We start from the raw sequence: 12,571 nt of genomic DNA on the forward strand, positions 1-12,571 counted from the left end.
ATTTTGTGAGCGTTTTTTGTGACACTGACACGATTTTCCACCTTTTTGCGTGAACATGTCACGTATTTCTGTGAACAACACTCTAAAAACAAACGGTGCTATATAGCACCAAAAGTGGTTCTTTGCTCGTGGTCATGGAGGAACCATTTTTGGTGCCATATAGCACCAGTGAAGCACCGGTGGGGCACCTGTGTAGAGCCATATGGTGCTATGTAGAACCAAATGTGGTGCTTCAGTGGTGCTATGTGGCCCCTATGTGGTTCTGCACAGGTGCTTCACCGGTGCTGTATGGCATTAAAAACGGTTCTTCTATGGTTACGATTCAAATCAATAGTTTTGGTGCTATATAGCACCGTTTGTTTTTTTAGAGTGAAGTCACTGTCACGTATTTGTTACTCAACTGTTTTGTCCTATTTTCTTACCATTGTCGCTTCGGTTTATGGTTAGATTTACATAAAATGACAAACAAACTCTAACCCTAATGCCAGGCGACAATGGTTTAAAAATCAAAAATTATAAAAAATTAATCATGAAAAAAAGGTAAAAAACCAATACTTAAAGTGATATCCTATCGCAAACACCAAATCTAACCCTAAATGGAAGCATCAATGTTTTGAAAATAGGACAAAACAGTTGAGTAACAAATACGTGACAGTGACACATTCACAGAAATATGTGACATGTTCACGCAAAAAGGTGGAAAAACATGTTAGTGTCATGGAAAACACTCCCACAAGTCTGTAACTAGGTACATAATTTCGTGAAACAGGATTGAATAAACACAGTGTGTTTCAGTTAATAGAGCATTGCATTAGCAGCACAAAAGCACATGGATTGATCACATGGAACACACATAGTAATAAAAAAAATTATACCACTGTACTGCACGGTACACTGTAAAAAATATGCAGCATTTTTGTCAAATCAACATATATTTTTATGTTACTTTAACTTTAAAAAAAGTTAAACAATTTCAACTTGATTTTATAAGTTATGTCAACTTTTCACAGCCAAAACAGGTTGAATTGACTTGCAAAACCAAGTGTAGTCACCTTTAAAGCATCTGCCAAATGCGTAAATGTAAATGTAAAACTGAGATCTCAATTACAATGTTAAATTTACCCATGCATCTTCAGCTTTGTTAGACGATTTCTTTTGGGTGAATACTTGGGTGAATTCACTTGGGTGAATATTGCTGGCCAGCTTGTCTGAATCTGCATTTCTGTCACTTATCAGTCTTTGATTTCATTCACTCATTTCAGAGATCATTAGTGAAGATCAGACCCCAGGGAATGAGAGGAGGGTGAAACAATGAGATGGAGAGAACGAGGAGTCTCAAGCATATTAGCTGCTACTTAAACATAATCTGGGTGAAAGACTCCTCCCTGCTATTGCACCGAGAAGCCATTGTCGGCACCTCTTTTACCATTTCACTAGTACTAATGGTGGGATAAGACCAATTCAAAGAGAGTGGATTGTAACGGGAATCATCTATCCATCAATTTGATTAAATACAGCTTTGCAAGCAAGTTTCGGTGATTGCATTAGAGTAATCACTTATTGTACTGCTGTCCATCTTGTGCTTGGATTTTTCAAATTGCAATTTCTAATGACCTGGACTGGATTCCCTGATGGATAAACTTTAGATCAACAGTCTCAATTTCATCCATAGCCATTCACACAGCCCATGGCTGCATAACAGACTGTTTTGAAAAACTATTTTTTTTTTAATAACTGCAATACAACAGGTAAGATGGATTGATCTAAATCATAATAACAGCTGTTGCAATGTAAGCATTTTTGTTTTGGAACTTTTGACTAGCTTTACCCTTATGGATACCTAATCCATTTTAAACTTTATTGTTAAGTGTCGTCTGCAAAGCTATACTTTTTTAACTTTGTCCATATTAAATACACTATGGACACTGCAGGTATCAACATCTCAGGTATTTCTTTGCATTTTATTTTTCAAACTTTGCTACATTAATTCATTGACTTAAAATTGATTTCTATAAAGAACCAAGGGCAAGCAAACAGTCTATAAATTACTGACACAATGTCAATGAAACCTTGCTGTTGTAGGCCTTTATTGATAAATTTAATGTAGCCACCAATATGAGTGATGTATGTTTTTATTTATGTATAGCCTAAGTGCAAAGTATCTGCAGCCTTAACAGTAGAATTATTAGGACTTTTACATTGTTGTGTGCTGTTGGCAAGAGTCTGAACCATTTAAAAGGTGCAGAAATGCTGTTATTTACATTGTCAACACTAGTAAACATCTTGACTACTGCAATGACTGCAGAGCTCAGATGGCTAATATTAACCAGTTAGCAGGCTGATCATATCAGACAGCCTCTGATTTCCTTGGCATCATTTAGCTTTTTAATCTTGTTCAGATGAGCCTGATGCCAACACTAACAGTTCACAATGTACACCCACAATACAGGACATTATGTCAATGCAGTATATTTTCTTTTTGTTGGTTTTTGTGTTGGTACTTGTGGTTGTTGTGTTTATAGGTTTTGCTGTGCACATTATATATATTATATAATGCTCAACCATATGTGTTATGGCACCGTTGCACCAAGATATATACAACTCAGTAGATATTTACCTGGTTGACATCAGCATTATGCATGTGCTTAATTACCACAATCCTAGAGGTTATGCAACCAAACAAGGTTATCTCTGTTGGGGAGGGAGGGCTGATTTCTAAAAAGCCTTTTAATCCAGACTGCACTAAAGCTACTCATGTCATGTGAATGACTGCCTAGTATTTGATGGACAACTAAAGGTAATGACAGAACGGTCATGCACTATGGTATTTACACACAAACCTCAAGGTACCATAAATACCATGATAGTACCATGCCACCTGCCCAGAATACATGTCAGTATCTTGGTGCATTTTGTCGTGATTACTATTTTATATCATGCATCTCTACCCAAGTACTCAAAATTCCAACAAGCATTCACCTGTTGCTCCATTAGCACTTTTCTGTAGTTTACATTTTAGTTATGGTTCATCAGCACTGAACTGTACAATACATGCCATTAAAAACCTTAGATGTAACTTCAAAATGTTTATGCAAAATGTTATGAAATGAAATAATTTAGAAATGAGTCACAAACATACCTTGCTCTGTATACTTGTGCTCGATTAGATGTTTTATATTAACATGTATGCTTTTTTTCTGCACCTATGCTAACAGAATGCAGAAGCAGGTGGAGATCAGAATGCATGAGAGTCATTTGGACCCTCCTCCAGAAAGTGAGAAATCCACGTGTGGAGGAATCTGTGACAAATTCATAAAGAACTTGCTACTAACACTCACAATTCTTGGCAAGTTACTGTACATGTTCTCACTCCCAACTCACATACAGTATTGACGTTTGTTCAGCACCCATCTCAATTACTTTTAAGCGCATGGGTACCCTTTTGGCATTGTTTTTCAGTATGCAGGTTAATTCACTTCACTTGTTTGTCCGCCTTAGGCGTCAGATTGAAAAGTGTTTAATTATTTGCATTTGTAAAGAGAAAGGATAGATTTCATAAATATTTAGAGCAGGCTTGTGCACAATTCTGAATTTCAGAATTAGCTTCCATTCAATTCATGAATTGGAATTTGAATTGAATTGACTCTGCCCTACAGGAAGTTGAATTTAGTGTTAGGAAAGTTACTTTGGAAAATTGTTTGGCAACCATTTGAAATACTTGGTTAACGTAAAGCATTCCAGGAAATAAAGTAATGTTCCATCGTGTTCCAAAAAATTACAATTTAAAAAATCTAACTTAATTATTTGTTATGTGACTAGAGTTTTGAACATTAATTGGTGGGTGAAAACATTTCCTGTTAATGTAATCTGTACAAGTAATTCAAACTAATATAATTTTTAGAATATGTAATGCAATCATATCTGACATATACTGAAAGCTTCATTTTTAACACTTCACTTACTGTATAATATGTCTATTAATTTCTTAGAATTTCTATTGAATTGCAATCCTTTAATTCAAATTCGAATTGTAATTCTAGATCCTGTTTTTGACATCAATTCAAATTCAATTCAAATTCAAGTATTGAATTGGAATTTAGGAGTCATTCTCAATTCAATTCTGAATTGTGCACAACCCTGATTTAGAGGTTAAAATATGTTCTGGAGCACATGCCTACTTATTTTGGCATGACACATGATGGACACACGATCTCTCAAAGCGCAGAACACATATTTTGAAATTACGAACCACACACATGACAAGCTACATACATGTTGTCACGAACTTCACATCATGCGCTTCCAAAAAAGAAGTCACCGCCACTGGTCACAACATGTATGTAGCCCAGTGCTTCTCAATTATTTTCTGTCACACCCCCCCTAGGAAGAAGTAAACATTTCGCGCCCCCCCCAACTCTCCGCCGCGACTGTAAATAGTATAATTTGTCTATAAAATGACACATCTGCAAAGCATTGTATCCTTATTAACATTAAAGAAAACACAAAAAAAGAAATATCAATCAACTTACAACAAAGAATAACTTTATTAACATTGTTTTTTGGTCTGTAACAGGAAAGACTTAAAATGCATCAATTTGCCTGAAATAAAAAAATTAATCCTTATTTACAGTATATTTTTTGACCATTTGATACTGAAAAATTAAATTAAATATAACCAATAATTAATAATAAAAAACTCAAGCGGCTTATCAGCGTATTTGGGGTGTAATATCTTTAAGTGACGGTGAGAAAAAATCACTTCCAGAAAAAGTATTTTCCCCGGGGTCTCACGCGCCCCCCCTGGTGTCGCTTCGAGCCCCCCCTGGGGGTCCCGTCCCACTATTTGAGAAGCACTGATGTAGCCCAACATGTGTGTGGTTCGTAATTTCAAAATATGTGTTCTGTGCGTCGAGAGATCCTGTGTGCATCACGTGTCTTGTCAAAATAAGTGCCTGCTGCAGATGCGTCTAAAGTGTTTATGATAAAACAGATGCTCGTGTTTGCCAGATACTCGCAGAATGTCGTGCGAAATCAGAGTTTACTTTTAAGGGAGTGTCTTGCGTGTATTTTGTGAACGTGAGCGTCTTTTTTATCATAAACGGTTTTAACGCGTGTGGAGCAGACACTTGGTTTACATGAAGCAACAAACACATATTTTGAAATCACGAGCAACACACATGACACTCCGAACACCCCTCGAAAGAGCAGTCACGAGACGCCACTGCTTTTACCCAAAACCAAAAGGTTCTTTAAGATGAAAAAAGTTTCTTCAGATTATAAAAATGTATAAAAGAAATGGTTCTTTAAAGAAGGAACCGTGAAGATTTTTTTAAAGGTGCAGTGTGTACATTTTTTGCGGCATCTAGTGGTGAGGTTGCGCATTGCAACCAACGGCTCAGTCCACTGCTCACCCCTCGCTTTTGAAACACATAGAGGAGCTACGTTAGCCACAACCGGACAAACATGTCATCGTCGGAGACAACTTAGTAAAAAACTTTGTCCGTTAAGGGCTTCTGTAGAAACATGGCGGCAAAAAATAGCGACTTCCATGTAAGGGGACCCTCTGTGTATGTATATAAAAACATCTTATTCTAAGGTAATAAAAACATAACAGTGCATTATAAAAGCTCTTTATACACCACTGATAATATAGTTTTGTATAATATTTTGCATTTATGTCAAGAGATCTTTCTAAAAATTACACACTGTACCTTTAAGCACCTTTTTTTTTAAAAGTGGTTGTGCTGCCAGCTCATACCCACTATCCACAAAGCAATGACCATGCATTCACACTCCCAACCACATTTGTGTTTGTTCTATTACTTTGTCAAAGTTCACAGTTATATTTGACATTTTTAGTAAACTGTTCAATTGCTGTATCTAAATGTAGTGATTCTCTGTGTGTACTTCAGGAGTGATTACAGGCTCAGTAGCTGGTATTTTACTGCGGTATGCATCTCCACTCCCCGCTGATATCATTATGATCATTGCCTTTCCTGGTGATATTCTCATGAGGATGTTAAAAATGGTGATTTTGCCTCTAATCATCTCAAGTTTGATCACAGGTACTGTTATTACACTTTGCTAAACACTTTCAACCATCCTAGCAACACATTACAGCTATAATCCTACATGCAGTTCCTTCCATAAGTATTGGGACGTTAAAGAGAAAATTGCTCTGTTTGCTGTGGACACAATAAATTTGTAAGATGAATAGAAGGGAAAAGTACAGAATGTTACATTTGATTATGTTTCATCACATAAATGCTTTTCTAATAAAGAACAACAACCTTTCATCCTGACTTATATGTTGTCACAGACTGAGAATGCAGAAGTGATGGATCAAACTGATACTACACATTCTCTGCTTTTCATGTGTGAACAATAAATGTGTCAGGACACAGCTCATCACTCAACACTTGGAGACAAAATCTCAATATGTTTACGTTAGAAATGAGAAATTAAAATCCAAATGTGTTGTTCCGTTGAGTTGGTAAATTGAATATGTTAAAACAGGTGAAAAATCTAATGTGACATTCTGTCTCATATTCACCTTTCAGTGTTTAGACATGTATTTACTCCACAGCAAACAGAGCAATCTTGCCTTTATTGTCCTAATGCTGGTAAACCTTACAAAATATAGCAATGTGATAAAATAGCAGAAAATCAAATGCATGTTAAGAAATGCTATTTTGTAACAGTTTTTGTTTTTTTTAGGATTAGCAGGGTTGGATGCAAAGTCTAGTGGTCGTCTGGGAACAAGGGCCATGGTGTACTACATGTCTACCACTATCATCGCAGCCGTGTTGGGGGTGATCTTGGTTCTCCTCATCCACCCTGGAAACCCCAAACTAAAGGCAAACCTGGGAGAAGGGAAAAAGAACGACGAGGTGTCCAGTTTAGATGCCTTCTTCGATCTCATCAGAAATCTGTTTCCGGAGAATCTCGTTCAGGCTTGCTTTCAGCAGGTACTTCCTATGTTAATTTCGAGCAAGAAAAGTAATTCAAACACTTTAACCGTACTGTAAATTGTTTGTAAAGCACCCATTGCCTAATTTGCTCTTTTGGTTATGTAGATCCAGACTGTTACTAATAAGGTAGACATTACTCCTCCACATCCAACTCGGTTTGGGCGAAATGCCACCAAGGGTGCAGCAAAATATGTGATCAAGAAATCTTTACAATTCAAAGGCGGCATGAATGTCTTGGGTAAAAACAGGTTTTGATTTTGCATGAAAATGCAATTTGTATTTATATTTATGCATGTTAACGTGCCATCCATATGTGTTTTTATAGGTCTCATTGGGTTCTTTGTGGCATTTGGGATTTGCATGGGAAAGATGGGAGAAAGAGCCAAGCTGATGCTTGACTTCTTCAACGTCCTCAATGAAATTGTTATGAAGCTTGTCGGCATGATCATGTGGTCAGCTTTTATGATTCATAATGACTAGAGTAGTTTACATGAACTGGCTGTTATCTACCTTCAGTAATGTTGATAATCCCAATATTGGCTGATTTTATTGACTGTAACATATGTTATATCAGTGTGTAAATGAAGTAAATTTACCATGAATGACAGTATGTCTTATCTAATGGCCTAGTCATTTCTACCTTTTATTTACCTGATACATTTTATCTACGTCTTTGTTCTGTAACAGGTATTCCCCCGTTGGTATTGCATGTCTTATCTGCGGAAAGATTATTTCCATTAATGATCTGGAGGTGGTTGCCAAGCAGCTGGGAATGTACATGGTCACTGTCATCATTGGACTTATCATTCACGGTGGCATTTTCCTACCATTAATATATTTTGTAATTGTTCGGAAAAACCCGTTTTCGTTCTTTATTGGAATTTTCCAGGCCTGGGTCACTGCTTTAGGAACCGCGTCTAGGTAAATGATAGAATATTTTCCTCTGAACACTTTGTGTTTACTTTGAGTAGGATTTAAGTAAATTAGGTAAAAGTGGCACTTCAATCATTCATTTAGGTGGGAAAATGGGTTATGATTTATGACAAGAAAATTTCAGATGTTTGATATGCTTCTTTTGCAGTGCTGGGACATTACCTGTAACTTTTCGCTGTCTGGAGGAAAACCTTGGAATTGACAAAAGAGTAACTCGATTTGTACTACCTGTTGGCGCAACAATCAACATGGACGGTACCGCGCTTTACGAGGCCGTGGCGGCCATCTTTATTGCCCAGATGAATGGAATAGAGCTTGATCCGGGACAGATTGTTACCGTCAGGTATACCCAAATGTTTAGAAACTGTACATAGAATACAGAAATGCATATTAAAGGCAGGGTATCTAATTTTGGAAAAAAAATCGCCATTCAAAGTCACGCCTCCTCCAAAACACATGCACACGCATGTTTCATTCACCAGTGAGAAAACTTTGCAGTACAAAGTTAATAACATTACCAAAAAAAACAACATAAAGAACTGTTTAACATCAGAATTAGTTAAAGCACACTTTCGGTTGCGTAGACGTAGTATATCGTTACGCTAATCCGTAAACGAACACAAATTTCATAAGCAACACAATGTTTCATCATCTGAATCCATCTACATACAAACATACTGTATCGCGTACCTACCTTACCAAAATAAACAGTGCAACGACCCTTTCAGACCCTTTGCCTCCTGCAGCTGTTTGCATCTCGTGGTAAAGCAGTACTGATGTTAATTTGAGTTTTTGCTCTTTGCTGATCCAGGCAGTTTTGGCTGTTGTTGTTTAAAAGATGTCTTTCTATTTGTGGCTCCTGTGCAGGTTGTCAATTCAGCAGGAAAGTTTGCCATTCTCCTTTTGTTTACAGACAAGAGGAGAGCGCACGTGAACACGCCGATGACGTATGGTGTCTGTGTGAACAGGCTGCGCGGTGGCATTCAAATTATGCTTACGGATGATTTTTTGGTCCTACGCCTCTCACAGATGACATACATTTCTACAGATACATTTAAACAATTTAACTGATATAAGGATGTGAGGAGACTTTTAACCAGCATAACTAAAAAATGTTTTTGGATCAAATCAGATAACTACAGAGCCCCTAAGGTGACATTGGAGTAAAAAAAAATTTTAAGTTTAGTTTCATGTGCTCACGTGAAACTTTCGCGTGCTAACTTGAAACTTTCGCATGCTCATGTGAAACTTTCATGTGCTCACGCGAAACCTTCATGTGAGCACATGAAACTAAACTTTAGATTTTTTTTACTCCAATGTCACCTTAGGGGCTCAGTAGTTATCTGATTTGATCCAAAAACATCATCCGTACTGTAAGTGTAATTTGAATGCCACCGTGCAGCCTGTTTACGCAGACAGCAAACGTCATTGGCGCGTTCACGTGAGCTCTCCTCCTGTCTGTAAACAAAGGGAGAATGGCAAACTTTTCTGCTGTATTGACACGATAGTTTCACATGCACACGCAAAACTAAACTTTATTTAAATTTTTCTCCATGTCCCCTTAGGGGGTCTGTAGTATACCCTACCTTTAATGTAAAAAATACAGATGTGTCAGATGTACCTGTTGTTTGGCTTATCGGTTGATAATCACAAATATGAACAAAACAGGCAATTATACCCATTTATACTTCTAACAGAGGATTACAATTTTTATTATTTTATTATTATGTATTACTCTTAAAGCTTGTAGTCAAATTAAATGTGTTTTATTCTTCCACAGTCTTACAGCTACCCTTGCGAGTGTAGGAGCAGCCAGTATTCCCAGTGCTGGCCTGGTGACTATGCTACTAATCTTGACTGCTGTGGGACTACCAACTGAAGACATCAGTTTGCTAGTGGCAGTTGACTGGTTACTGTAAGTTAATTGTTATTTTAACCATGCATACATAATAGTTGGCACGGGGGTATAAATTGTTTCTACTTTTATATTTTATGACACGTTCATTTTTATCATGATAGTACAAGCCCTAATAGCATTTTGAGTATTTTAGCCTTAAGCAATGTGGCACCTGTTTTGTTTCCCTTTTGCAGGGATCGGTTTCGAACATCAGTCAATGTTGTCGGTGATTCATACGGGGCTGGGATTGTGTATCACCTCTCCAAAGATGAACTCGACATGTTCGATGCCCAGCAGTTGAGGGCAGATGACTTTGAGATGGCCAAGACACAATCCTTTTTTGAGAATAACACTAACCATGGTGTATATGCATCACACAACTCCTATCAGCAGGTCCCAGTAGATGACTGCAAGGTACATTTCAGTCTCACAGACATAGAAACTTGTATGTAGATGCTTTTTCATTCCCTTACAAGCATGTATCATAATTTTTTTTATACTTTTGTATTCTGGTCTTGATGGGGATGCAATAGATATCAAAGAGATTATTTAAAAGGAATTAATGCATAAATGTGGTTTTATTTATTTGTGCTGGTGAAATAGCAGTTCCTCCAGTATCCATATCCTACCAAATATTCAAATATGTAGACTATTTCTCATTTTTAGTACTAAAGCTGTTTATGGCTGAAAATGAAACATTCTTCGCCTCATTTTTCGGGTGACAAAGGCTGCTAGTAGAACAAATTGTAAAAACTACATTTGTTGTAACTTTTTATTTTTTCAAATTCCATATCTTTTTTTCACTGCATATAAGTAGACTTTTAACCCTGTGTTTCACAAATGCATAGGTTTGTGTGATAGCAAGCATGCAATTTTTGAACAACACCCTTTAGAAGATTAGCTTTGGGCAGAGATTTGTTTATATCTATATATAGTACACATAGATATAAAGTATAATCAAAATGATTTTCTCTATCTGTATTCAGTCTTTCAGCATTCTTTAAGGAATCCCGCTGAAGCTTTTTTGTTGATCTGTCTTGTGGTGGGTACATTTCTGTGAATTTGGATATAAATTGTGCTGTTAAATATATATATAAAAAAAACTTGGACTCTCTGCTCCAAACCATAAACAGTTTAGTTAGGACCGAACGCTTTGATGCATTATAACTGTGCCTTGGTCCAACAGTTAGTTGTCCCTAATAATTGCTTTCAGGTAACCCTGACCTCAAATGGCTCGCCTGTCGAGTTCTCACTTGTTGAGGAGGAACCATGGATACGCGAGTAACACAGCACACAGATCCAGCTCCGCCTTATCCTGACTCCCACGAGCTTATCCTTTGGGTGAAAACCAAATGCAAATATTATACTTACATTCAAATTATGAGCAGTCAGACGTTACCACAAAACTTTCAAACGCACAAGCACTGACATTTGTATTAAAATCTCACAAAGGGAATTTAGATTGGAGCAGTTCTCTTGGTGGTTTAGCTGGAGTAGGATTAAAAATGGGCAGAAGGGGTCTCGGCATGAAAGCACATTATTACTGGGTCTTGGGTTCGATGATCAGTCTGAAACCTTTTGCCTTAAGGCCTCTGCAAAACATGAAAGATCAGAATGGCTTACTGTATTCAGCCTGAGACCCCAGATAGACTTTACTTACTTGACTCTATACTATAGACCGCTTGTGGAAGACGAAGAGAAGTGCAGTTTGTTTGCTCAAGACACTTTGACTGGATTAACCCCTTGATGGCATCACTCCAGATCAGCCACTTATAAGAGCTTACCAAAGTACTTAGAGGTTCTGAAATAGTGGTTTTACTTCAAATGCTGGCATTTATTTTTAAACGCTGTTGGACGTAAATTCAACGTCAGCACTAACACAACGTGGAGTGTATGACATTGAGGTTGTTGTTTATCTGCAGGGACAGTCGGTTTATATACAGTAGAACCTCTTGGGGCTATACATTTCTATGCAAATCTATAAAATACAGGCAGGTTTGTCATTTATATATTTATAGGTGTACATGCATGTCAGAGCACATCTAATCATTTTCAAGGGAACTGTGTTTGTGTTTGAAAGAAGGAACTTGTTGTATATGTTTGCATGCTTTTACTGTAAGTTTGTGTAGGTTATGTGCGTGTTCAGTGTATGTTATAATTTATTTATGTATTAAGTTACAATCTTGCCTTGAAGACACACTGCAGAACTATGCAGATGGAAAACTACATGACATTCTTGTATGACTAACATTAAATGCTATCAAATTTCTCCTGCATAGATATTCCACTCAGAAGTGAAGTTGAATGGATTGATAAGTATTTTTGTATAGGCGCCGATGCCCTGAAATGAAGGAGATGAGATTTATTTGGTAGTCCCTGATTTATTTGGTAGATTACTTGATCAACATTCCACTTTTTGCATCAGTATCTTTTTTATTAAAGTGCCTCCTTGCACTTGTGTAAATAAATACATATATTGTCATATTTTAGATATATTTTTCATGCAAACTAAACAATAGTATAGATTTTCATCACTTTTTTGCCTATTGTTTTATAAAACAGGCAAGTAGTAGTTTACTAATTTACATGTTAAGAAGCTATACATTAATTAAAATATACTGTACACAATCACATGGAACAGATACTGAGAAACCATAGATTGATAAGTAAAAATGTATGTATATATATGCAAGCACATTTTTCATTTGTTTCAATTCATTGTGATATTGTGTCTCAAATATGTGTTAAATGTTAAATGTTTTGCTGGGAT

At 36.8% G+C, this 12,571-nt stretch overlaps 1 protein-coding gene across 3 annotated transcripts; it reads left to right on the plus strand.

The window, feature by feature from the left end:
- The first annotated feature begins 1,223 nt into the window (after positions 1 to 1,223).
- On the plus strand, positions 1,224 to 12,541 carry slc1a2a (solute carrier family 1 member 2a). Of its 3 annotated transcripts, XM_055209257.2 has the most exons (12): positions 1,224 to 1,748; positions 3,216 to 3,346; positions 5,913 to 6,065; positions 6,718 to 6,968; positions 7,077 to 7,209; positions 7,297 to 7,423; positions 7,659 to 7,892; positions 8,053 to 8,247; positions 9,685 to 9,819; positions 9,996 to 10,215; positions 10,788 to 10,843; positions 11,015 to 12,541. In XM_055209257.2, exons 2-11 carry the CDS (start codon positions 3,217 to 3,219, stop codon positions 10,803 to 10,805), a joined length of 1,596 nt encoding a protein of 531 aa, XP_055065232.1. In that variant the 5' UTR covers positions 1,224 to 1,748; position 3,216; the 3' UTR covers positions 10,806 to 10,843; positions 11,015 to 12,541. The 3 variants fall into 3 exon arrangements, with proteins under 3 accessions (XP_055065232.1, XP_055065228.1, XP_055065223.1); XM_055209253.2 differs by having other exon boundaries at positions 10,788 to 12,541; XM_055209248.2 differs by lacking the exon at positions 10,788 to 10,843.
- The last annotated feature ends 30 nt before the right edge of the window (positions 12,542 to 12,571 follow it).

Source organism: Misgurnus anguillicaudatus, chromosome 21 (assembly GCF_027580225.2).
Source record: "Misgurnus anguillicaudatus chromosome 21, ASM2758022v2, whole genome shotgun sequence".
Classification (NCBI taxonomy): Eukaryota; Metazoa; Chordata; class Actinopteri; order Cypriniformes; family Cobitidae; genus Misgurnus; species Misgurnus anguillicaudatus.